The sequence below is a fragment of the Protopterus annectens genome, chromosome 6.part1 (genome assembly GCF_019279795.1).
Source record: "Protopterus annectens isolate FY-2018-M chromosome 6.part1, PAN1.0, whole genome shotgun sequence".
In the NCBI taxonomy this organism is placed as follows: domain Eukaryota; kingdom Metazoa; phylum Chordata; order Ceratodontiformes; family Protopteridae; genus Protopterus; species Protopterus annectens.
Window position 1 is genome coordinate 275710679 of NC_056738.1, and position 27457 is coordinate 275738135.

The 27457-nt window shown below is 39.6% G+C and overlaps 1 protein-coding gene across 1 annotated transcript in view; it reads left to right on the forward strand.

Annotated features, from left to right (window-relative positions):
- CPS1 (carbamoyl-phosphate synthase 1) overlaps positions 1–27457 on the forward strand; it is a 531928-nt gene that overhangs the window by 448447 nt on the left and 56024 nt on the right. The window contains exons 30-32 of the mRNA XM_044075706.1: positions 3495–3602; positions 14798–14887; positions 26498–26668. Coding sequence (XP_043931641.1) covers positions 3495–3602; positions 14798–14887; positions 26498–26668 — 369 coding nt within the window. The remainder of the gene's footprint in view (positions 1–3494; positions 3603–14797; positions 14888–26497; positions 26669–27457) is intronic.

Below are 27457 nucleotides of genomic sequence, written 5' to 3' on the forward strand. Positions count from 1 at the left end.
AAATACTGCACATTATGGTCTTGGCTCAGTGTCTGGTGACCAGAAGAACTCTTTGAATATCAACATTTCTATGAGCTAAATGCAGGAAATATTCATATAGGGTCAAGAAACAACTAAGCGAGCAGCAGGAAAAGAACTGGTGAGTGCAGTCTGTAAGGATACTTCTGTTCTGGTATGTGGCTCAACAACATGTTTCAGTGGAAGGCAAAAGCCCCCTCTCAAGTGCAGTAGATATGCACAAATTTGCATTAAGGTCAGGAGCACAGAAAAGGAAAAGCCAAATAATACCAACTGGAAAAAAGTATTTGAAGTTAGATTTCTAAAGGTTATATGTATATGTGGCTGAGGTGAATTTCCCAGAGTGTCAAAAGCCTAAAGCAGAAGATGCTGAGAAACAGAATGCCAGTCACTGTTTTCCACAGGAAATCAATTCTGGTACAATTTCTGTGTGCACTGGCAGTGATTAGTGATTCCCTTACTGGAGATTTCTCCTTGGTGTAACCATGAAGTTAGTATATATAATTTTAGTGAAGGCGAAGGGGGCTGCTCTCCCCACATCATGGAAGTGCAAAAGGGCTTGCCACCTAGCAAAAAAAAAAAAATACACTTTACTTTTTCACCCTTCTGTATTTTGTGCATCAGTTTTCAGTGTTCCTCTGGGTTTTTTTGCGTTCAACGCTTCATAGTAAAAGTTCCTGAAGTGCATGTCTGACATCAAGAAGCTGCCCAACGTGCCATGGTCTAAACAACAGCTGGAACCATCTTTCTCTATGATAGGGCCTATCATGATCCAAATGGGAGTGATGGTGTCACTTCTTTTATTAATCCTCTAATGAACAGGACATTCTGTAGTGCTTCCTTTTTTCCTCATGAGAAGAATAAGAAGTGTGAGCCTTCAGTCTCCTCCTTCCTGTTGTGGATGGACTTAGCTCAACAATAAATGAAGATGGCATTTAAAGAAGCTAAATAGACAGATTTCTGCTCAATAGCCTAGGTCAAGACAATAAACACTATGATTACCCGTGGGGCATTGTTTCACCTACAAGCACATTTACTAAATAAAACTGGCATTACATGCGAAAAGCAATAATTAAAATCCAAGTAAGGTAAAATGTACATAAAGGCTAATATTTTTTAAAGAGAAGAGAGTGAAACCTTCATACATTTATAACGAATATAGTTTAGCTGTACTCTACTATACAAGCAGCAGGAAATAAATGGAATGAGAAAAACATAACTCTGATGAATGCTTCTCTATTGTTTGTGATATAAACTAACAGTCACAAGAAAAGAAAACACATGTGCCAAGATAACTCTTCTATAATAATACTATCCTATACCCTCTTAAAGGACAAGAGGTGTTAAAGCACTGTTAATTGAGCATTCCTCTTTAAAATACAATGGTGTAAATTACTTTTATCGTGAGAAATACTAAGCAGCAAAACGCACCAGTCAACACTGGGAGAGTGAAACTGAGAAAATAATGGTGACGTTATTGGAATAACTTGCTCTGGAAAACTTAGAGCTAAAACGTACAACAAAACAGTGAGAAAGCATTAAAAAAAATAGTGATGAAGAACTGATTGGAAAAGGGGCAAGTCAGGCTTTTAGATGCATGCACCTGTCAGCATCAAAGTGAAGGCAGTTGATGGGATAGGGGAGCATTTTAATAACTTGAAAAATTCACAAAACATCCACCGGACAACAGCAGTGACACATAAACAGTGCCCCAGTTTAAATTGAGTAGATGTGATTTCACAGCTAGCATCAGGTGAAGATGGCCATTATTCATTTGTAGGAGAACTCTACATCTCTTTCTAAACTTCTGATATCACTACTTTCCCATCATTCTGCAGGCATTCTGAAGTGTTCTAGAAGAGCTACATCCTCCCTTCTGATGAATGGAGTCTATGTGGATAATTATAGGGTATGAATACAGAGTCTGCTTTATGTCTTTTCTTCACTTGATGAAATACTGATAAATTCTAAGTGATTGCCTAGTTTGACAGTTAAAGTGAGAATCTTCCTTCAATCACTTCTCTTCAGAATAAACTACAATTTTCTTGTCTAAGATGTGGCTACTTAAGATTCTTATGCAGCATACTTTGCCTTCTGGTTCTGATAAGGTTTTCTGTCCACTTCCACTTAAATGTCCTTGTTGAAGAATGTGCTTTCTGCTGGATTAGTAGAGGTCATGGATATACTGAGTACCCTGCCTGTGCTACTTCACCTGTTCCAGTTTTGTCTGTCCTCAAAACTAAACAGATGAGGCCTTGTACTTTAGCATGTCATACACTGTACAGTTGTCAGCTTCCTTGGATCAAATGTTTGTCACTCTAGTTCTTGGCCTGATCTTTTCTTTGTGCAAAATGTTCTGTATATTTTTTAGTTTTATAGTTATATACCAGGATGTCGATCTGTGAGGATCTTCATAAGCCTAGCCATGCATTTCCAAAGGTTTATTAACCTCTATATTTTTAGTATGATTAACCAAGGCCCATTTCCTTTTAAGTACTGTAACCCAGAACTGTCAGACCTTTACACACCATCCCAATTCATAAGAGTTAGGGGTGCCAAACCAGAGGAGCTTAGTTATTCATTTCACTCACCCATGACATCAACTGTTTTATGGTATTCCACTGATGAAGACTGTTATGCCGAAACGGGTATGGAGAATTAAACCTTGAATTGCCTACTATATGGCTTAATTTTGAGTCTTCTTTGCCTTTTACACCTGAATGCTGGCCATTTGTGCGTGGTTCCTGATTTGGTTTGGCCCTGCATTTGCAGTACGTGCGGAGCTCTTCCACTACTGCACACCACAAATTGTACCTGTTCATTCTACTAGACAAGAACCAGTTAAGGAGCTGCTATAATTTTGAAAGCCATCAGCAGATTTTTCCATTTGTAGCTTAAACGTATCCCTTAGTGGATGATGTTCATGCCCACCGAAATGAAGTTATACTATGTCTTTCTTGAAGCTTGTGTGTACTTCCACACATGAAATGAATGCTACTGTGAAACTAACTACAGCTTGGCAAAGTGCTTACTCATATGATGCATGCTGTGCACTCATCCTCCACTAGGTGTCAGTATTAAAGTGTGAGGAACATCCTCCTTACCCCCAGGTTAGGCAAATTGGCACTGGCTAACCTTTCCCACTCTGCCCTGTCATTTTCTCCAGCACGCGAGTCTCTAGTCAGTACTGGCTCTTCTGTGTTGCAGCTTTATCCTCCTGTGCAACAAAGACAGCTTTATTCTGAATGTTTATGCAAGTTTGTAAGGAAACTTCTTTGCACTTGCTGCCTATTTAACATAGGGAGATATAAGAAAAAAAGGCAGCAGAAAGAAAAAAACAAATAAATTCAAACACTTTTTAGTCGCCGGACGCTGTTTACCTGTATGATGTGTTTTTACAGAGTTTTATCACTTTTGAGATAGTAAATGTGAATTAAACATGCAGATGGTAATATGTTGTGCTGTTTCACTTACAGGTCCTAACCCATGCTATCACAGAGCATGTTGAAGATGCTGGTGTACACTCAGGAGATGCTACACTAATGCTGCCTACACAGACAATCAGCCAGGGGGCTTTGGAGAAGGTTAGATTTCTGTTTAAAAGTTACCTGTAGTTTGTGTGCGTTTGTGTGTGTGTGTGTGTGTGTGTGTGTGTGTGTGTGTGTGTGTGTGTGAATTTTAAACTATTAGGGGAACCTCCATGTTTAATGAGGAAATGTTGGGCAACAGGGCTAACTTCGCCATGATTTTTTATATCCTTTCCTTATTAAACATGGAGGTTCCCCTAATAGTTTAAAATTCTGTGTATTGGGTAAGCCCTATCTTAATAGAGGTGGTGATTATATTAATACATTACTTGAATTAGAAACTAGAATGATAATAAAATTTAAAACCTTGAAACCTTTTGGTTTAAATCAAGAACTAGCCATATAAATTAGTAGTTAGAATATTCAGCATTCTATAATAAATATTAGGAATATTAATGTTTTTAACATTTTTATTTTTGTATTATATTTAAGGGATGGAATAGTGTGTTTAATGTATGATATTTGCACTATATCACTTTAAATTTTGGCAAAGAATTAATTCTTGAATGCAAGTTGCCTGTGTTAATTAATTGTAATTAATTAAATTGAATGACTATTTAAGCGGACTGCAAAATGTAAGCTTTGTGATCCGTGAAGGCGAAAGGCCGAGGTACCAGATCGCTTACGAAATAAAGAAGATAGTCTGGTGAAGTGCTGGTGGATGTGTGTTTTATTTTATTTTATTTTGATTTTTGGTGTTTTTTTCTATATGCTTATCAGATTACCTCATCCTCTTTCCTGTTCTTCTTTCCCTTTACTAATTGAGTGGCAGAGGATGCTTCTTTCCTTGAGAGAAGGTGAGAATTGCCATTGTGCTTCCTTGATCCAAGATCACTGCTCTCATTCCTGTGGGCAAAGGATTTTTTTCACCAGTGATGTGCGGAATCTTTGTAGCACCGACCTTCTCTTCTCCATCCCAGTAGAGGGGATTGTGATTCCTCTAGGGCTGAGAGTGGGTTGTATCCTTCTCTGCAAGAGGGGAAGCCTTGAACAGCTACTTGCTTTCAGTAATCTGCGGACTGTGCAGTGGTGCAACGGTAGCATTGTCGCCTCACAGCAAGAAGTTCTCCAGTTCGATTCTCAGCTGGAGTGGCTTGTATGTGGAGTCTGCATGCCCTCTCTGCATTTGTGTGGGTTTTCTCTGGGAACTCCAGTTTCCTCCCACGTTACAAATACATGCATCTGGAGTTTTTCTCCTCAGGCCTCTGCTGAAAATTAGCTTCGTTCCAAGTCGGAGTTTCCTGGTTAAATAAAATAAAAAAATAATAATCTGCTTAAACTGGAATGTCTTTTTATTCTGTATTCAGAGTGCTGAGGCAAAGCTGACCTGCTTAAAATTGCTTAATTAAGGCGATGTATAGGGATCTATCTTCATTATGGAAGCAACTGTCCCTTAGGACGGCTCCCTGTAGCTGTGGAGCCCTCTTCCCAGCAAGAGGTCTTCTGTTTTCAGGTGACATTTATCCATCCCAGCTACCTGCTTCCCTTTCTAGTGTTAGCTTCATTTGAGTATTTTGCCTGGGTTTAGGACCAATCCATTTGCTGGGGGCCTTGAGGCCTGTGCTTCTTGGTTGTTCCCCCACTTTATTGTACCCACTTTTTAAGTGATACACAGATTCCCAAGTTTGTCAGGGTCCACTGAACCTGTAGCCTTCCCTCTTGCTGCTGAAGCCATCCCCTCTAATGGGGTTCTGCATCAGCCTCTTCCTGGCATTGGAGATCACAGGTTTTTATTGGGTTTTCATAAGTTATTGTATGGCTTCTTTTCTCTTGGGAACATTTGGGTCGTGGGTTGAGGTGTCATTCTGTGACCACACTGTTGAGGCCACACTCTCACTTTCATTTCATCTCACTGGAGAGGGGGAACCTCTGAAGCTGGTAGCTTGTGTCTACAGGACTAGAGCACCCCAGAGATAAAACCTTTCCACTGTCAGTAGATTTTTTTTTTTACTCACTTCTCTTCTCACTCTAGTGGGAGGTCTAAAGGGATGGTTTCATGGGTCATGTCCCTCCTTTAGAGTTTCCAGCTGTTGCATTTTACTTGCTGACTTCAGCTGTAGTTTAGTGGTGGTTCTTTGCTCCTTTGGAGCAGTCAGTGGACATGGTTCATGTTTGCCTGGAACCATCCAGGTAGTCTTCATCAAAACCATCACTGAAGGCTTCATCAGCAAACACTTTTTTCTGGATGAGCTAAAATCCTTGTCCATTTGTAGAGTAAGCGTGTCAAAGCCATTAATTGTTAGGCTGTCAGCTGAAAATACAGGTCAGGAGACCACATTCTTAGAATACATAGAAGATCCATATATGTTGAGAAATTTTAGTGCGGGAAAAAGGGGATGAAAAAAGAGGTGATGATGTCACCTGGTGCTTCTGTATCCAGTAGTCCTCCAGTGCCATTAAGAATGTAACATTCTCTAAATATGCAGCTGTGTCCTCTGGAGGACCAGTCCTTTACCCTGTTTAGGTCATTTAGGAGGATACTGGGTATTTGAGTATATTGTTCAGAGGACTGCAGAACAGAGTTTGCTTGAGTATCTAGTCTTTCTGTTGTCAGAAATTCAGGTAATTCCCCTTTGTTGCTTGTCAGGAAGTGAATTCCAAAGGTGTTTTGAAAGTGCAGAATTGTTCATAAATATTTGCAATGAAAGTGTTTTCATTTTTGACAAAGCACTTTAGATACCAGGTTAAGTGTCAGTTTTTACTTAGGCCCTTAAGAAAATACCAGAAGACCTGACTGGCAGTTCCCGGACAGAGGTCTGCAGGTTGAACCACCTGCAGAAAAGACTGTACTTTCTTCAGTCCTAACACTTAGGGCTTACGATAGCTGATCGCTTAGAGAGATTTCATAGTGAGATATTCAGGACACCTTTTTAAGCAGGTGTTGCTTCTTAGTGGAACAATTTGTAACAAGGAGAGCAGGTTGAAACTAACAGGCATCATGTTAAGTTGTCAGTGACTAACATAATGGCTGTTATAAATTTATGACCTAGAAGATGCACATTACTCTTAAGATGTCAGTGACAAACATGGTGGCTGTTATAGATTTATGACATTGAGGATACACAGTGTAGGTGTACTGTTTCTTTTGTATCTTTATAGAAGCATTTGTGGCTGCAGATGCTTGGTTTCCTATAGAAACGTCACCAAGGACTACTTAATGCTGCCTTTACAGGAGACCTTCTGTTTGGGCCCGAGATAAAATCTAAGTTTTGACATTAGACTTGGCTTCATGGCACATAGAAAAATAAAACCTTTACTGAGGCCCGTACAACACAAGATCAGTCAATGACCCTGAACCTGTAAGAGGTGGCTGCGTAACGTGTAAGTGAGTAGCCAGTGCTGTCTCATGCTGCACCTGTGCACCACATGGAAGCAGTTAAAGTTTCAGGCAGCATTTTTGGCAGTCACATGCAGTGCATAGTAAATGCAATTAACCCTGCACTTGGGAGTGCATGCGAACCATTGGGAACAACATATGGGATCACATACTTATTGGACTGCTGCATGGGGTAAAAGAGAGACACAACAAGCAGTAAAACCCTGTTGGGTATCTGGATGATGGCCTCTCATGACTGTCTACCACCAATGTGGAATGGATGCCCTTGTTTGGTCACAGGAGAGCAGATTGTTGGCAAGTAATGGGGAGAAAAAGACATAGGTAAAAAGTTGCTGGCATTGCAGAGAATGATTTAGAGGTACAATCCACTTACTCAAAGAAACAACAGATCTGAAGTAGTTAACTTCATTTGTTCATCAACCTGTGGGTATCGGATCCATATCAGATCTGAGCCGGCAGCTTTAAACAGCTAAGATCCGAGCTCCAAGCTCGTCTCCCTTACCCATAATCCCCTGCCATCCCACTCTGATCTCAGATCTCATTTGCCGCGGTTGAATCAGCAGCTTAGAACGAGTTCCAGGTGTGGGAGTTAGTCGTCTAGTGAGGAAAAAATCCTTATTATCTACCCTTTTTTTCTTGTAGCTAAATTGCTGTTGTGTGTTGCCCCCTAGTTAGAATTTTTAGTTCTAAAATTTGTTAACTTGTTAACTTTAGTGTAGTTTAATTTCCTCCCCTGCCCCCGTGTGTGTGAAGGCGTGTGTGTTGGGCCTTGTGTTTTTTTTATTCAGACTATGTCTGAGGCCCCAAAAACCTTCTTCTCTAAATGCACCGAGTATGGCCATAAGCTATCCCCAGCAGATGGCCACACTCGGTATGTTATCTGCCTTGGGGTTGACCACCTCTTCTCAGGGAGCACTATTTGTGCAGTCTTCAACCCCAGGGCCCTAAAGGACAGGAGGTCGAAGTTGATTCTGGCGGGACTTTTGCCCCCGGACTCGACTTCGTCCTCCTCTCCCTCCATGGCACCTGCCGCAGCAGTGCCTCCTTCCATCCCTGCTCCCATGGCCGGGACTCATCCTCCCACCTTAGGCCAGGAGGAGTGGGAAGCAAGGCAGGAGAGGAAAAAAGAGAGACATCACAAGCAGCAGGCCGAGTCTTCCTCCTCGGCTCCGCCGGCTAAACAAGCAGCCTGTCCCAGGGCTTCTGGGCCTTCTCCTTCCCGGCTCCATTCACCTCGTTTTTCCCCGGAGCCGGAGGAGGAGACCCGGTCACCTTCGAGGTCATCGAGGCGGCACTCCCGGCCCGCCTCAGTGGCCTCTTGTAGGTCCACCCGAAGCTTGTCCGATGCAGATATGGACCGGATGATGCGTAGGTTCCTCCAGGCCCAGCTGCAGATGGGAGTGCTCCTGCCCCCCCCCTCTGGGGGGGAGCTCGACCCCCTTTTTTGCCCCAATTGCTCCTTCTCTGACCCACTTCCGGGGTTCGGAGCCTTCGGATCTGGGTTGCATAGGAGCCGGGGGAGGTACGGCGCCGATAGTACCTTGTACTTCGGCTCTGACCGCACCCTCGAGTTTGTCGGGTCCCTTTTCGGATCCGAGCTCTCGGAGCCGAGAGCTGAGCTTCGGATCCGGAGATGTCACTGTGTCTTCGGTTCCGTCTCGGTCAGAGCATGCTGGCCCTTCGGATCTGATTGCTTTGGCGCCGGCTGATATCCACACATCGGATCCGAGGGGACTGCTCTCGGATCCAAGAGAGAGCAGTTCTCCTTCAGCGTTCGATGTTGTGGAGAGGGTATTGTCGAGGGATTCGAGGCCCCAGGCTCCTTCTACGGTTCCACCCTGCACTCTCTCTCAGATGGGCCTATCTTCCATCACCCGGCCCCAGGGACAGCCTGAGCCTACGTCCCAGATGGTTCCCTTGGAGGTACAAGATGTGGTTGGTGAGGCCTCTTCGGACAGCCCCCCCAAGGAGGTTCTTCACAAACGTAAGTGCAAGAGGAGGTTCTTGGACTCACCTGAGTCCTTGACGGAGGACACAGACTTAGAGGAAGGGGAAGGTTCCCCAAGGTCACCCACCGAGGACGTCTGCTTCAGAGACATCATGGAAATGCTTCGAATTAGAGGGGGGTGGTCAGCCCAAAAACCTTCCTCGGATGAGTCTCTGTTTCTGGAGGCGTTTGACGCAGGCCCATCTACCTCTTGGGTGTCCCCTCCCGCCGATCCCCTGGTAGATCTGATTACTACCATGGCATGGAAGGAACCAGACACTGTGGAGCCCATTCCTAAGAGACCAGATAGAATCCTCAGTCCCCCCACTGATAGGACGGTTTGGAGCAAGGGTGCTCCATTAGATGCCATGTTGGTGGCAGCTGCCACCAAGAAGGAACTAGCCCAGGAGAGTTCCTCGGTCCACCCTCCCGACAAGGAGTCTCGGATGATGGACCGCCTGGGGAAGTGGATGTTCGCTTCAGCTACCTTCTCCGTAAGGTCGCTGAATTATATGGCACACGTGATACGAATCCAGCGGGATCTCATCAAGGAATACGCCGGGTCGCCCCCAGAGTCCATGTCGGCCGATGAGAAGAAGGTATTCTCAGCTCGAATGGCCACTCTTAAGTCCATTTCGAACACCTCTATGCGGCTCCTTTCCCATGCATCAGTTGTTGTTGTAGCCATACCCATACTGGGTCATTTGTGAGTCAGTGAATGATTAAATTACAGTACCTAATTTATAGCTGCCTGCAAACTTATGTAACCATATCCCAGGATTGTTTGCTTGATGGCCTAAGTAATAAAAGTCAAATAACCCAGACCCAAGACAGAACTCTGTGCTACACCACTGGTAACACTGTTGCTGTCAGAAGTAGCATCTGCTACTCTAACTACACGCATCTGTCAGACAAACAGCTATCAGCCACCACAAGAAGCGGACTTACATTCATATTTTTACAAGTCTTTCAGTAATGTCTGTATTGGAATAATGACGAAAACATTGGTCAGGACCATATATGCTGTATACTCTATGCATTCACAACCACTATCCATTGCATCATTTACTTTTTCAAAGAAGTCAGTAAAGTTAAAGTAACAAAACATCTCTTTGACAAAGCCAGATTGATAAGAGTCCATGGTTAGGAGGTTTGTAATGTCCAAATTAATGAGGTCTGAGAAAACACATTCCATTGTTTTACTTAGAGGTTAGTGGGGCCAATGCATTTCTACACACAGACACATACTCACACAGGTGCAGTATCACTGTTTCACCTATGGCATGTCTTTTTATGTGGTTGGAAACCAGGGCTACCAGCAAAAACCCATGTGGACAGGACCTGAACTGAAGAACCAAGCACTGTGAGGCAGAAAGAACATTAACTGCTGCCCTGCTGTGCTACCTGTTTGTTACTTTTGTCGGAATAATTTTTTACTTCTGACTTTGTTATTAGAATTGCCATTTTTTTCATGATCAATAAAGATACTGTCCTGAAGAATAAGTCCAAAATTCTTTCCAAAAGTTGCTTCAGAATTTATACTAAACCATCTGTTCATTTTTCTGGTTACCAGATGAAGCAAATCCAGGTTTAAGGTGTATAGGGCAACTAGGTATTTTGTACTTTGCACATAAGTGTAAAAAATCTCACAGCACATACATATATGACCTGTAGTGTAATATGAAGAAACACACAAGGTGACTAAGCATAATGTTTGAAGCCACATTATTGCTGAGTTGTACGGATATGTGCAGTTACCTTTATATAGTCATGTATGGGCTCTTACACAGTGTAACTGTAAAGAATTCAGTAGAGTAAAGTGAAATACTGATGTTCTTTTCAGTTCAAACAAGAAGTCTGATTTTTTGAGCTATCTGTCTCTCTCATTTTTATGGCAGTCATGTACAGAGTCAGGTAACAAATTAGGACTAGAATGTGACTCATTCTGTGCAGCTGTCATATTAGTGTAATCACTATTCCACTACGATTGTCAATGACTTCACTTCTTCTACTGTCTTTAGACTTTGAAATGTGTTTCATTTTTTAAGAAAGTCTCATGTAAGAAATTTCTAAATCAGTTTCTTGAGCATGAAAAGAACTTGGACCAATTTTTACTACCCTGTTAGGATCTCACCCACTGAAACCTCTGAGCTGTATTGAATATTCTTCATTGAATGCATTACAACTTGTATGTTTGCCATGTAGAAGTTTTGCACATATTGTTTCCTTCAAACCGTTTTATTTTTCCTCTGTCTCCAACACATAATTTGATAAGTTTGTTTGTTTGTGTCTTTCGGCTTTTCCCGGTTAGGGGTCGCCACAGCGGAACTCCGGTCCGCTAATGATTGGCAGTTGATTTTACGCATCGGCTTGCCAGGCCTGACGCACAACCTTCAACAAAGGTACGCCCATTCACGCATGTCTCCACGCAGAAGACGCTCTAGCTGAGAATCAAACCGGACAGCGTCTTACTGTGAGGCGACAACGCTACCGCAGCACTACCAATAGTTTGATAAGTATTAAATATAATTTAATTACCATTTAATAATAAAAAAAAAGAACACCTTGATAATAAGTGATTTTTCATACTGTTTATAAATGATTCCAGTTGTGATTGCTTAAGACTGTAAGCTGGTAAACTTTTTTTAAGATTTAGCCCCCCCCCCCCCCCCACATAAACTTGGCACCTGAGAGAGGTGTCCCATTCACCCCACCACTCCTCCAGCACTAATACACTGTGTTAGATTTAACAAGTGAGATGACCCTCATTGATGGGTCAAGTATACCTTCCCTTCCTTGTGGATGGGTGTGTGCTCCATCTTATGTTTAACATTCATTATTTGAGTTCTCTTTAAGTCAAGCAAGTATATACTTCTGTATTATTGCTTAACTGGATTTGTATTTGATTTGCATGAAATCACTTAAAGTGTTTGCTAGTCACAAAGGGGGAAGCTGGCAAGCATGGAGACAATCTTGCATATGTTTCTGGCATGTAATTTTTGCAGCTTGCTTAAAAAACTGGTGTTTCCATATACCCATATGTGAATTTCCTAAATTTTGGAAAATCTGATTAATGGAAACAATGAACCCAACCTATGACTAGCTCACAAAAGGAGTAACAGAAAGATTGGAAGATACGGGAAATAAGTTGAAAAAAGACCAGTAAACAAAATGAATTCCCCGATGGCAGGAAACCGATGAAGGCAGTCTCACAGTATAAGGCAGTCTCACAGTATAAAATGAACAATAGTCTCCCGATATCACAAATTCCTCTCGCAAGACTCTGCAGTCCGTAATGACAAAGTAAATTTATTTTCACAAAACACAAAACAATTCAATTAAGCGCTTTCATTTCCTCACCGGAAACTTCATCAGAATAAATGTTGTCATTGCACAAGGGCTTTTATACATCTTCTAATTGATTAATTAATAGATTAATTCAATAATTGATGATATAAAGAAAACAATAATTGATGATTTTTAAAAAAAAACAATGAATTGATGGTTTTTAAAGTTTTTAAGTTATTTGTAAGGTTACTTGTATTTTTATTAACTGTGTGACTACTATGGTTAAGTTACATAGTACACATTAATAACAGTATACTAGTGTACCCATGTGTTATTCAAATACGAGTCATTTCATCGCTTGTTTTTTAACTTTATTTTTTAACACTCTTGTAACTTTTAAACTTTCAACTTCAAGGCAACACTATTTTGTCACTACTTGATACTAACTGTGTTTGCGTGATTTTTTAAAAAACATCAATTCATTGTTTTTTTAAAAAAATCATCAATTATTGTTTTCTTTATATCATCTGTTATTGAATTAATCTATTAATTAATCAATTAGAAGATGTATAAAAGCCCTTGTGCAATGACAACATTTATTCTGATGAAGTTTCCGGTGAGGAAATGAAAGCGCTTAATTGAATTGTTTTGTGTTTTGTGAAAATAAATTTACTTTGTCATTACGGACTGCAGAGTCTTGCGAGAGGAATTTGTGATATCTGTAGACTATTGTTCATTTTATACTGTGAGACTGCCTTATACTGTGAGACTGCCTTCATCAGTTTCCTGCCATCGGGGAATTCATTTTGTTTACTAGCTCACAAAAGGGCAGGTTTCTCACAGATTAACTAATATGGTAAGAACATATATTATTTATATATCTCTCTCTCATTGATATATATATATATATATATATATATATATATATATATATATATATAGAGAGAGAGAGAGAGAGATGTATATTTATACATATATACATAGGCAGAATGTTATTTTCGGGGATGCATTTCATTAAAACAGTTTGGGAAATACTTTTCTTACAAAATACTACATAAATATTGTAAAATCATATCTCATGAACTTTGAATTAGCCTATGTTGCTTCAATACAGATTAAAAAAAAACAGTTTCATTTAAACTTGGATAGGTAAATGCTTATAATTGCAGTATCAAATCTAATTCACGTTTTTCAGTGTTCTATACAAAAATCTTCTAATGATAACGTGCAGCAATGTTTAAAGCTCTAGCAAGTAGTTAAGCAATAATCCATGACTGTGTGTGGGTGTATCGGGATTTACCCTTGGTTGGTGTGGTTTGATCATGAGGGCAAAGACTGAATGATTAAACAAAGGCAACTGTGGTTAAATCCTAATATACCCACAAACAGGAGTGGATTATTGCTGTTGTACAATTATATTATTTAAGAAAGAAACTGCTTACGCTTCTTAGGTAATGAATTTATATAAGGGCACTTTAATCTTCTTCCGCATTGTCTTCCCTATACTGATTAACTGCACATGTGTATGGGACTTACTTTCCCATACTTGCATAATAAATCAGTACAGTGCAGGAGAGGTGATGGAAAAAAATAGAATCTCTCTTGCTGTTTTTTTTTTAACTGTTAAAAAATACAGTTTTTATGAGGGATACCACAAAAATATAAGGAAAATCAAGTAGGATTCTATTTGATTAGTTTGGCAGACCGTACCTGATTTTTCTAATATTCTGCTCTGTCCTTCATGCATACACCAGTAGAAAGTCTGGATGCTCAATGTTAATTCAGTGGCTGGACTTTTTTATATTGGTATATGCTCAGTTTATAACACGTTTGTCTGTCCAATCAGTATGCATATTTTTGAATAGTTATAAGCAGTTATTGTATAATTTACACTATATTAAACTATGCTTATGATTGCTGAATTGTGAAACATATTTATCTGCTTAGTAAACGTATCCAGCAAAATGATTTAAGAGCTAAGATATTGATCCAGTTTTATCTCAGGACAATTTTGACCCTGTCTTCAACCCTGCTTAGTCTTTACATTTTACTCTGTCTTTGCAGAGAATATCCTTGTTTGTTTATGTGTGTGTGTGTGTGTGTGTGTGTGTGTGTGTGTGTGTGTGTGTGTGTGTGTGCGCACGCGCGTGTGTGTGTATCCATCTAAAACAGCATCATAATTAACTGCCTGATTTGCTTTGGTAGTGGTTACATAGCATATTCTACCTCTATGCAAATTTGTGCCTCACTGTGTTTGTATTTGATATTAATGATCTTGACTACAGTGCAAAATTTCTGGTGTTATTTCTGGTGTGGAATACCTGCATAACGTAGTTTTAATTACTACACTTACTGTAACTGTATCTAGCAGTGAATTTGTAAAACTTCATTAAAAATAAATATTTGGTTAAATGCACTTAATTTTGTAGTTTGAGTTAAAGAAGTGCAGAAGATAACACTGCTTGATTGGACTCTGTTAACCTTTTCATAATCTGAGAATTTTACTGAGGTTCAGTTCTTTAAATATTGTCTAACTCCATGCTCTCTGAATAATGTTTGTTGTCAATTATATTCTTGCAGGTGAAGATAGCAACCAGGAAAATTGCTAAAGCTTTTGAGATTTCTGGACCATTTAACGTGCAATTCTTGGTGAAAGGAAATGATGTCATGGTAAGATCTAATGTAGCTAAATCAAATAGAGTCTCATGGCTGTATTGTGAAATTTTCTAATTCCAAGTGTTGTTGGAATTTTTATTTCAATGTACTTTCTTCTCATTGGCTGGATTTGGAACTTGATCAACTTGGCAGCATTTAATGGCATCATCATGAATGCATATATCTTTATGTAATAAGATAGCAGATCATCCAGATAAAGGCATTCCCAGTAAACATTTGCTTTCTGGAGGGAAGGGGTTGATGACTCCTCCCCACTCAACTGCTGGGCTCCACTTTGCACTGACAGATGTTTGCCATAAACACAAGGGGGGACTGTTCTTTAATTCTTTTCCACTGTGTGCATTGCTCTCATACTTCATCAGGGATCCGATTTGCCACTACTTTTTCCACATGATTTTTGTATCTTAAAATGTTAGACATTTTTTGTACTATGAATACTCATCTTTGCTCTACCATGACTGCAGACAGAATTTGATTATTTTGTTCACCATTCTTCCTTAATTCTAATGTAGTGCATGGATCACTGAGATGACACTCAGAAACTGGGGAAAACAGAAGATAATTAAGCACCTTTCTGACAACAGAAAGATGCTTAACAAATGTTTGTTAAGCATGCTTTGCTGCTATTAAGCTCTACTTTTGCACCAGAGCTATAACATCAGTCAGAGGCCACCAAAAAAGCAGGATCCACAGATAAATTTACATTCAAACAAATTATCCATCCAAATTAAGGGGAAAGCCTGAATAAATGTATTTAAAGTTTTTTGCAGATCCTGCCACTATTCTGTGTTGGGCACTGTCTGTATGCTAGTGGTAAATATGGTACAGCTTTCAAAATACTTAGCACTCCTACACTTATTCTCTAACTATTGTAATACATGGGGTGAAAGTTAGGCTGCACGCATGCCAAAGAATTATGATTAGGTCTTTCTGTGCATAACTTTGTTTATGTGCTCACAATGTGGATGTCAAGATTCACCTCTCAAGCTTCATTCTTAATGTCCACAGCATGAATACATAACAAGCTGGTTATGTTTGTAAACCTGGTTATAATCCTATATTTCTGTAATGTACACTGTTGTTGGAATTCTTGCATCAAATTATGCTGCATATACTGAACTTCTGCAAAAAATGTTAAAACAAGTACACATTATAGACTTTACAATCTTGTCATGAATTGTTTACTAAACTGACTTGAGAAAAGAAGATAGAAGTCCTCCTACTCAAGACAAGCAACAGTGGTTTGGAAAAGCCAGACATCACTTCACATAGTGATGAAGGTCTAGATATACTCCAGTTGCAACTATGACATGAGCAGGCTTGCACATGTTTTAGCATCCTCATGCCATTTTGTACTGTAAACCCCTTCATTGTCATGAAATAGAGCAGGTGTACTATTGGACATGGCATGAAAACTACCCTTCTCTCTCTCTCTGCAGCAAATACTAGATGTAAAGGGAAGACATTTGTACTTCAGCATGCCTGTGACAGCTACAGTACACCACCAAGCTTTAAAACATCAGTATTTCTTTGCCGGGTTCAGGCCTATGAAAAGTCACAGGTAGGGGGCAGTCAAAAAAATCTGTGTATGAAAGGACGGAATTACATTGCTGATGGTTCCTCATCATGCCCTACTCATGGAAATGTTATTTTATAATTTAAAAAATGTATCACAGTGCTTTTCTTACTTCCAGAAATAGAGATCAGCAGTTAAGGAAACTGGATCTCTTGACCTCTGAGAATGTCCAAGCCACACCGCTGGATACACTGCCTTCTCGTGGAGAAGCTCAGTCCTTTGTGACATCATTCTTAGCACTCCATGTAAGAACAGTATAACAGTTTGGCAGACTTTTAGTTCATTGACTTACCCAACCTCAGCATATAAGGAGACCCTGAAAGATTGGAAAAGGCAGACTGATGTGGGATGTGCTGTCATAAACAACTTGCCATTCTGAACTTTCTAGTCTTATTTTTCATGACACGCTACAAGAAGTATAACTCAGTAAGAAATATTATCCTTGATATACGGACCCTCACTGTAATATGCATAATTTACATGTCATCATCATATCTGTCTTCAGACCCCCTTACACAGGCATGTTTCCATCTGTCTATCTGTCTGTATTCCCTTTCTAAATTTATCCTTCATCACAAAAGATTAGATCAAAATGGTGCCTGGGAATTTTCTGGTCCTTTCTGATACCCAGGATGATCAGAGATCTGACCTTAAGCTCAGGAACTTCATCTTTTCTCTGAATTAAGGAAAAAAGTAACAATTTTCACAGTAGTCAGTGCTTCCATTCCTGTTGCTTCTCAAGGAATATTGGTTTTTCATAGATGGGCAAGGTCATTGCAGCCAAATTTTCATCTGTTACATTTGCATATCTGAACAACGATTTTGTTAATACTACAGCAGCCAAACAAAATATTTACCAGCACTACTTTGACAGTAGACAAACATAGATGCAGTTTTATGAGCTGTCTGCATTTGTAAGGCCTCTGTGCTTCAGAAATGTCCCAGTAATGAGAAATCATTGACTGGCAGAGTCCTTTTCTTACACTCATTCATAAAAGTCCAGTCTACCACTGGCTGCAGAGGGCAGAGGAGGGGTCATATGTTTTCCTGCCTGCTGTGGCGCCTGCGCACTGGCCCAGTAATCAAGAAGCCTCAATCCTCACCACTAGCACCAGTGAGGGGCATGCACATCGGGAAGGATAACACGTACACACAGTAAAGTACAGTTTCCCTTAAGAGCACACAGAGATCACAATCAGTCTGGGGCAGGTTTCTCTCTTTCCGTCCAGATCCCCAATAAGACTCCCACTGGCACAGTTATAGGGTTCAGATCCCAGCCAAGTAGTCAAGCCAAAACCTCCAGTACTGTCTCTGTCCAAGTAGCTGACACACACACACACACACACACACACACACACACACACACACACACACACACACACACACACACACATTGAGATTTGGTTTATATACAAACACACAGACACTCTTGGGGAAGGCTGGCACAGGTTCTCTAATATGGCCCTTCCCAAAGGGTGACCAATTTCACTGTGTAATATTGCTGTTCTCCAAATAGTGTCACCCAGGGCTAAAGCTATTTGAGTGTCTTGGACAGTATCACCAAATACATGTAATGTACTCTAAGAAAGTAAATTACCTTTACACAAAACAGACACAGTTGAAAGGTTTAAAATATTTAATAAAAATTATAAAAACACAAGACAAATCTTATTACTTCAGCACAATGACATTACAGAGTTCGGAGATCACAGAAAAATGCTTTAAAATAATACTGTATAATAGGCTGACATAAATATAGAAAACAGCTAGACTAATCTGGCTATTTCTGTCTATCTCTAAGAGAAATCACTGTTCTAAATAAATATCTTATTTACAGGGCAAAGGCAGAGTGCTGGTGAGTTGATGTGTTCAGGTTCAGACAAAATCCAAAATGCTTCATTCTCTCACTCTACGAAAGTCTTAAATTGATAACACAGTACTGCTGAGTCATTTCACATTACACCATTCTTGACACTTCTCTGGTTTCCAGGCTAACAGAAACTCAGAATTTACATTTCTTAGTAAGCTGCACCTGGCCAAAAAGCCACAGCAATAACAAACATTATACATGTGAAACCTTAGTAATTATCTCTTAAATCAAGACAATAGAAAGAATTCCTAGCCCAGACATCTTGTCTCCGAGCTTGAGATCAGTCATACAATGCTTGACTTATCAGCTTTCTTCCAGCAGTGTACTGTGGTTACATTTTTGAAGCTCAGTACAACATATAGTTTAATCATAACATGTAGTTCTCTTTACATTTGTAAACCAAGCCTGTGGATTATATTAATATTTACAATGACATAGAATTATTTAAAAAATTCTATTTAGCTAAGCTGCCAGCCTGCACACCTGCATAAGAAACTTTCCTTACGTGTTTGAATGGTGTAACATGTAGGCCTTTTTCAACTAAGTCTTGGCAGTTAGATGGGTTCACATAACCTTACTCCAAGGAGTAGCATTATGGCCCTTTGCAAGAAGAGAGGCAAGCCTACCAGCTGTACTCCATAGGCTGTATGGCTAGGCTCTGTATGGTATTCAGACCACCTTTCTAGTTGTGACCTATCTAAAACCCAGGCTGAAATGCATAGAAGTTTTTACATCAGTGCAGTAGCCCATTCTAGTCTACAGTATCAGCCGTATTCTCCTTTCCTTATTTTAAATATTACATTGACCTCCATTAAGGAATGCATTTATTAGATTTTAGAATGGACGTTAGTCCAGGGGAAAGATTACCTTATTTTCCATAAGTCTATATAAGTTTATATTTAAGCAAGAACATGTACCGCTCCAAGAAAAAATAACACCTCAGCGAGAGCTCATTCAAGTAATAATAATGCAGCATCCACATAGTAATTAGTAATCCAGAATAAAGAAATCATTTCTGACTTGAAACAAAATCGATCAAAAGTGTATGAAATGTGCCAATGGCAACTTGTTAAGAAAACATGATAATAATGAGATATGGTACTGCTGGTGCAGAATCAAGCAAGCAAATAAATGGGTTATAATCCTAAGAGAAGACTTGTTCTCAGAGCAAAATATGTCGGTTGACTCCCCAACATAATTAGCAGACAATAAGGGAAGGAACAACAGTAATCCTAGAGTGTGAGAACTAAAGTCCAAGTATATATAAGGAGAGACTGCAAAGAAAGTCTCTCTTGCTGTTAGACTTTCAAGCAGTCCACTGCATATCCATGACTCTCTCATTCGGGCTTTTCATACTGGAACATAAACATGCTTGGAACACATTAAAAGACCAGAGGCTAAATTTATGAAGTGAGTATGTGGAAACTGACTCCAGTGAGTTAACATGCAGCTAGAGCTTGATTATATCCAACCTACAAGCAATGGTTAGTACTCGTTTTGGCTGCTTCCACAAATAATTTCACAATCAGTTCCAATGTCTCATATAGAAACAAGACACCCCAGTGCATCCCAGATTCAGATTAATGAAGCAGTGTGCTTAGCTACATAGTATATAGCTGTTACTAGGTCTGATACATCAAAAGCCATTTCACAGGTTCTGTTACCTACCTGGAACAGATCTGTTTACTCCTCAGAGAGGGCACTCTTTGTCCTTTGGGCTACTTCTAAGAGTTTGGACCTCCTTTTCCTGTAAAGTTCAGTGAATTTTTGTTTTTGTTAGCCTATTCTGCTTGTATAAATGTGTTCTCAGTTTTTTTTTGTTTTTTTTTTCACATCATGGTTCATCTGTCAGCATACCTGTCAACCTCGTAGTGCAAGAAATGTGGTCAAAGCCTAAAAGAATAGGGGGACAAAGAACTGAAAATAGGGGCAAATTTTAATGTTGCTCTTATTTACTTTGAAAGTTGATAGAATAGCAAGGCTTTGCGTTAGCACTTATTTTCTGAAAGATATAAAGTCTGAAACTGAAATGTGTGCCATTATTCTGTGACTTCAGTCCTCAGTGGTATGCCATAAAACCACAAATTTTATTAGGAGCACATCAAAAATATGAGGCAAATATCTGAACATTATGCAAAAATATGGACAGCAGAGAAGTATGTCTATCATCCTTTTTATCCTGTCATGAGCCTGTGAAAAAATAATCTGTTAGTAAGGTTGAAAAGGTATGTGCTTTACTTACAAGAATGCATCTCATCTGACCACCAATCAGAAAGCTACTTCCCAGATAAGACTTGACTTCTTTCTTGGTATTGTTACCTCTTCCTCATTTTGACCGTGCAGTTGCAGATTTTAAATTTCTGCTATGGAAAGTTAATAATTATGGCCATCATTATCTCAATATGTAGAGTTTTGGAAGTTCAGCTTCTGTGGTGTGAATACACATTTTTAACTTTTGTTCAGGGTTACTTTTTTTTTTTCAAACCATGAGTTCATTCCAAACTAGTCAGAGATTATGCCTGTAATCAAGCTATGAATTTTCTTCTGCCTCTGTATTTTTCAGGTATCACTGACCAAGTCAAAGCTGCTTGCTGTTTCCTGATTTTTAAGAACTTTTAGCCATTCGGTGGCTCACAAAGCTCCACTGCCTCTTTTTGCTTGGTGAAAGGCTGGCAAACTGATGATCAAATGTGCTATCGTATTTCTAATATTATGTTATATTGTTTTACCCTTCTCTGCCCTTTCAAACCCACTTCTGCCAAGTAAGCAAGTGTCTGCTGCCTTAATTTAAAAGGTTTAGTTCAGGATATCAGTGCTGTGAGTACCATGGTCGAAACCTCACTCGTTTATCAATTATTACAGTCTGGATAGGCATGCCACAGTCAGAAATAGCTTTTGCAGGACAGTTCTCATACCTGGGAACTCTCAGTATTTTTAATTGCATCACAGACTCAAAGAGTTTATGGCTAACATCTAAGAAGTGGAACAGCAGGTATCGTTGTCACCTCACAGCAAGAGGTTTCCTGGTTTGATTCTCAGCTAGGGTGCCATTTGTGTGGAGTCTGTATGTTCTCTTTGGTTTCCTCCTGGTGCTCCAGTTTCCTCCAACTTTCCAAAGGCAGGCAATAGGTAGATTATACCCTAAATTGGTCATGGGAGTGAGTGTTCATGCAAATGCATGGTGTGGAAGAACTACCGTGGCAAGGCTAGCCACCCAGCGGTGTAAACCTTGGCTATAGATTATTGTTACTGGTGCAGTGACACCTCGTCCCCATGTGCAAAAAATGGGAGAAAAGGGGTTGTGGATGGATGGATGGTTAGATCTAAGACCACTGTTCTGAGAGTCCATTATGCCTTGTTTTTCCTTGATGTTCCACCATTTAGAGGTATGTAAAGCACCTATGTAGACAATCTAAGGCAAAGAGAAATAATCTTCTATTTCATTTGTGTAGCATTTTATTGACTTAGTTCAGTCATTCTGTAAATTCTGATTTTTAAGATAACAAGTTCAACAAACCTTTGTACTTGTTTTTAAGACTGGAATGATATTGTCATTGAAAACATCAAACTAGAAGGATGTACACATCTGCTTGGTTGGAAAATTGCCAGCTATGTAAGTCCTATATGGTCTGGTGGCATACGATCAAAACTACTTCTTAGTTAATTGATAGCAAATTATTTCAAATACATTTAGCACATGCTGGCCAAGGCTGCTTCTTTTTCTTCCCTGTTGAGGACTTTTTTTTAATCAGTCTGTAAACAACAAAGGAATCATCTAGTGGCCTGAGAGCCACAGGGTTGTCTAGGGTTAGGCTTCAGAGGTCAATGGTCAGCTCATTTATCTTTGGAGGAAGGAAGAAAAATCACCAATGGCCATACAAGCAAGTGATGCAAAGGAATGTTAGATGTTACTTGCATTTAATAAGGGCTGGTATATGACTTGCACTGCTGACCCAGGAGAGTATATGCATGCAGATTGTATTATTTTACACTAGCTCTGGGGGAGCGTGGGTGCATCAAGAAAAAAATGCACTCTGACTGCAGTTATTTTGAGCAACTCACCTCTGCAGTGTGAGGGGTGAAACATAATATATAAGTGAGATACTATCGTCTCTGAAAAAGGGGTACATGCCCAGTGATGGAGCAACTGTAGCAATAACAGAGTACAGAGGAGCAGATTAAGGGACCCACATATCAGCAGTGTAACTTTTCACCAGAATAGCCATGTGGTTTACTAACTGCATACTTTTTTTGGCTACCAGGGTAATGGCCTTTTGCAAATTGCTGTTGTCAAAGAGAACAGTTTATTTCTAATGGTCAAACTTCATCTTTGGCTTTTTCCACTACTTTTATCCAACATGTAGACTATGAACACTTGTGCCTCAGAGTGTTGCCAGACATTTTTTTTGTATCTTTTCCAGGCATTGTGATTCCTGGAGTCAGAGCTTCTTTGATACCTCAGTGCTTCAGGACATTGCCTTCATGCTTCACCCATCCAGGAAAGTTTAGTTTATACTGCTTATGAGTCTTCTGTACACTTATCCACTGTAGAGGGACTTTGAAGTTCTTGCTACTTAAATATACTAACTCCAAGATTGCTGTGTCTTAAAAGTTTTGTTGTTTTTATCACAAAAGAAGCAAATTGCAGTTATGATCACACATTAGCCAATTACAGACGCTTTGCATTTATGCCTGGCAGCTTCAGTTCTGCTTTGTTGCAGTCTTTGAATAAGAAGTCTGAGAGGAAAATGGTATGCACTTCTCCCCTCCTTTGCCAGTATTGCTTTTATCACAAAATGTGCCAGTCAAAAGCAATGGGAGTAACTATGTTTCTGTGCTGGTAAGCCCTTACAACACTGATACAGAGAGTATACCTTTTATAGCCCTGATAATTAAAGAAATTCCTTTAGAAATTATAATCAATTACAAGGCCACCGCTTGTTCAGGAAACCAGCTCTCAATGACAGTCATGTCCTTCTTCTTCTTAGTAATATAGTTTTCTGTTACTGCTGCTGGTCTCTCATGTAGTTTTGGCCTTTCCACTCCATATATAAACTGTCATCTCCCCAGTCTATAAAGACTGAATTGTAAATACTTTAGCTTTTTGCCTGCTCTATTCATTTTTAAGCCATTTCTTCTGCTTTGGTATCCTTTTCTTACCTGCTACCCCTCTGAGCTTTTAGCTTTCATGTCTACATTTTCCTGTCCTTCTGTCCTGTTGGCCACCACACCACAATACTACTTCCAGGCTTTGAGTCTGCCTTAGTCATATTCTGTTGTGTCTTTAGGAATTTCTCTCATTTGCTCTTTTCTTCATCACCCTTCCTCTAGTTCACATCTTTTGTCATCTTTCAAATCTCATTTTTCCCTGTTTGTTCATCTCTGTGTCACTCTCACATTATTCTGCCAGCTCTCATTTTCTTGTATCCACCATTTCGAAGCCAGACTAATTTCCTGTCATTCTGCCATTGCATTTGTTGCCCTTCTGTTCCATTTCTTCCACCCATCACTCTCTCTGTAAAATCCTGCACCTTCATGTGTTCTACTGCTCTTCTTTTTCTCTCTCTCTCTCACTTACGATGTTCTACATACATGTTGTCAGAGAAACAAATTTCTTCAATTTGCATCCTGCTTGCCTTCCCTGCTGTTCCATCATCTACCAAGAACCAGTCGTGTACTTGCTGATTTATAGCTCTAGCTGTAAACATAAATAAATAAAGTCAGTTTTCATGTTCATCATTCCTCAGATATTTACTAGCTCCTGTTCCTCTGTTCCTCTTATCAGTTCCCTGACATCTGCATGGAATTCTGTCATCCCTAATGACTAGTTCACTTCTTGACATTTAACCACTTTAAAATTCTCCGGCAACCGCTCTGTTTCCTTCCTTACATAACCTTATTAGGTACTTAAAAGGTGTCCACACGTCCTTATTCTATCTGTAAAATATCCTACGACCACATACTCTTCCTCTTTCTTTACCTCACCATCACCTACCTAACTCTCACAAATCTAGCTCCTTCTTCTGCGCCCTAACTACCTTCCTACTCATCATCAGCACAACTCACTTCTTGCTCTTTTATTTTACACATTCACTTACCTTTATGTTTTACCTTGTGCAACATTACTACCTTTGTCCAGTCTTTTTATTCTCATCATCATCTTTTAAACAGATTATTTTGACCATCCACGTTCCAAGTAATAAACATCAGTACCCTTTCTTATGTTTGTATCTCCCTACTCCACTCCCCTCACCATACCATTTCTATTATCTGCCCTTGCTGTATTCCTCCTAGCTCCCTCTAGCCTTTAGTCCTCCACTACATCTTAGCCATTTGAGGTTTTGGGCCCCTGTAGCTCACAGGATACTGTAGGTGACCCTTCCCCACAGACTGCACCCTAGACAGTAGTGCATGACCTCCACCCCTCCACAAGGGCAGTGCCCAGTCATTTTTGCTCTGTTCTTGATCCTTCCCTATTCCCCTATCAACTCTTCCCCTTGCCCCACACCTTTTCTTCCTGCACCTAAATTACCCCGTTCCTCTTCCATTCTCATCTCTTGCTCCACTTACTGATAGATACTGCCCTACTGCCTCTCCCTTATACTGATATCCACCTCTAGCTACTATCCTTTATCATTCACACTGTACATTTTAGTAATTTCCCCAAGGTATTTGCAGCCCTCTACATTAGCATCACCCCTTTTCCATCTACCTCCTTTCCCCTCTGTGTGCTAATCTGTCCTTTTCCCCTTTCTGTTAACTTCTGACCTGTAAATCCATCTAAGGGAAACAGTACCTCTTTAATTCTAATCTCTTCCATTCCAACCCACAGCAGGTATACAGCAGATAGAAACATTCCCTTTCCCAGCTAAAGCTAAGTAACTTGCTTACTTCTCCTCTTATATCACTTCCTCATTTCCCTCTTCTGATAGATCAGCAGATTTAAGCATTTCAAAAATACAAAACCTGCATTTTGCATAGATTTTGTAAACATCTCAAACATGTTTCCCCAGAAACCCACAATGCACTGTTTAACACGCATGATATCAATAATAAAGACTCCACCGCAGGATCTAGTTTTGGGTTGTAATCTGAATTTTGTTGTGTTGATCCAGCTGCTTTTAAGTCGATCTTATATTATTTTATAATGGATGTTCTTACTCTTAGTTCAGCGGCAAGTTGTTTGATGTGATTAGCTTTTCTGTTATTATTTTACAGACGCATGTCTTTACATGCCAGTTCTAAACTGTGGTATCGAGGAGGAGGGGTTGCTTAATCTATATTTCAGTTACAATTTCAAGCCCATTGAAGCAATGAGAAGATACTTATGGAGGCTGTCCAATGTTTCCTTGGTTCTTAATACATTGGAAACCATGTCCTTACCTTTGTTAGGGAAAGCATTGATTGCTATAAACTTGAAACTACTGTGTGCCGTTTTGAAAACGTTCTCCTTTTCCAAGTGGTACAAAAAGCCAGTATGTCTGATTGAAAGTTAGTTGATTTCAGACACCAGTTTGTGTGGGGGAGACTGTGGTACAGCAGGGATCAGGGAATTTACCCTTTTCCACTCTAGTGTGATCATAGAGTTGATATATATAATTAGCAGGAGGTGAGGGGAGTGCTTCCACCTTGCAAAAAAAAAAAAATAGTCTATATTTTTTTTCAGTGTGGTTGCTTTTGAACAGTTGTTCTCGATGAAGTTAGATTCCCAAATATATGTATGTATGTGTGTGTATGAGATATGTATCCATATATCCAGATACATACATGCATATATCAAGTTTTTCCTTTATGATGAACAGTACTCATGAGTTTTGATCACATGTGATCTCTTGTGATCATTCTAGTACATTTTGAGCACTGATGTTTGGATCTTGGAAGAAGTTATGGATTACAGCATAGTGACTTGGATCCTGTTTATTGTATGTTCCTTAGTATATCTTATTCCAGATAATGTGAACATTGAATAATTTAGTAGTTATGTTCCATAACAGTCATAATTGTAGAAAATGAACTTTATTCACAATTTATGTTAGCCTTTTAGTATGTACTTCAAAGAAATATAATTTTATTGCCTTACACAGAACATAACCTAGATGACTTGCAATGACTTCTGATTATCTGATGTAACTAAAATTAATTCTCCTGCTTTTTACAGGTTATTGAGTGTAATCTCAGAGCATCTCGATCATTTCCATTTGCTTCCAAAACAATTGGCATTGATTTTATTGATGTTGCCACAAAAGTGATGACTGGTGTTCCATTGGATGAGTCAAATCTCCCAACCCTGGAAAACCCAATCATTCCTGTTGACTACGTTGGTATTAAGGTAAGCTTACCAACCTCCTGTCTAACAGTCTTCATTATCAAGTGATATTATAAACTAAATGTTGTTTGATGCTACTTTTTAATCCATGTGCAATGGCATTCATTTATTGTATTCCTGAAATATCCAAGACAGTAACAAGGTTATCAGCCATTGCCTGGAAAAAGACAGTGATATTTAATTTTTGTATTTGTGAGATCATCTTCCCCTACATTAAAATGCAGCTCTTGCTTTGTTAATGTTCTATATTTTTTAATATTTATGCAACTAACTTAGAATCCAGGTGCCTCTTTATTGAGAGAACCATTTGCAGGCCTGTTTCCCCTGCAGGAAGCAAGAGCTGCAGAGGTTATAAGCTCCATGACTAAAGTATGAGCTGTTTGCAGTTGACTTTTGTAAGAGAGAGCCAAAGTAAATCTCAGCTGTTAAAAAAACAAATATATTCAGCCATAATAAAAACAGAAAAAAAAACATGCATCCATGAATGTGAGACTACACCTCCAAACCCTCCCTATTTAATTATACCAGTTCTGTCCTTCTGTAGCTTGGAGAAAGTTGAAATCCCTGTGCTACGATAATCTTGATCTTAAAATTCAAAACCCCAGTATCACACATTATTGATCGTATATAAACGGTGCCTGATTATTAAGCACAAACTTGTCAAAACTCTTACTCATCAAACTTTCTCCATGCTAAACTGGTACATCTCATAGTTTTGCCTGCTTTCTCACTCCCCCAACCCCTCCTTACTAACATAGACATCCTCCACTTCTGTGAGTGGTGTAAAATTTG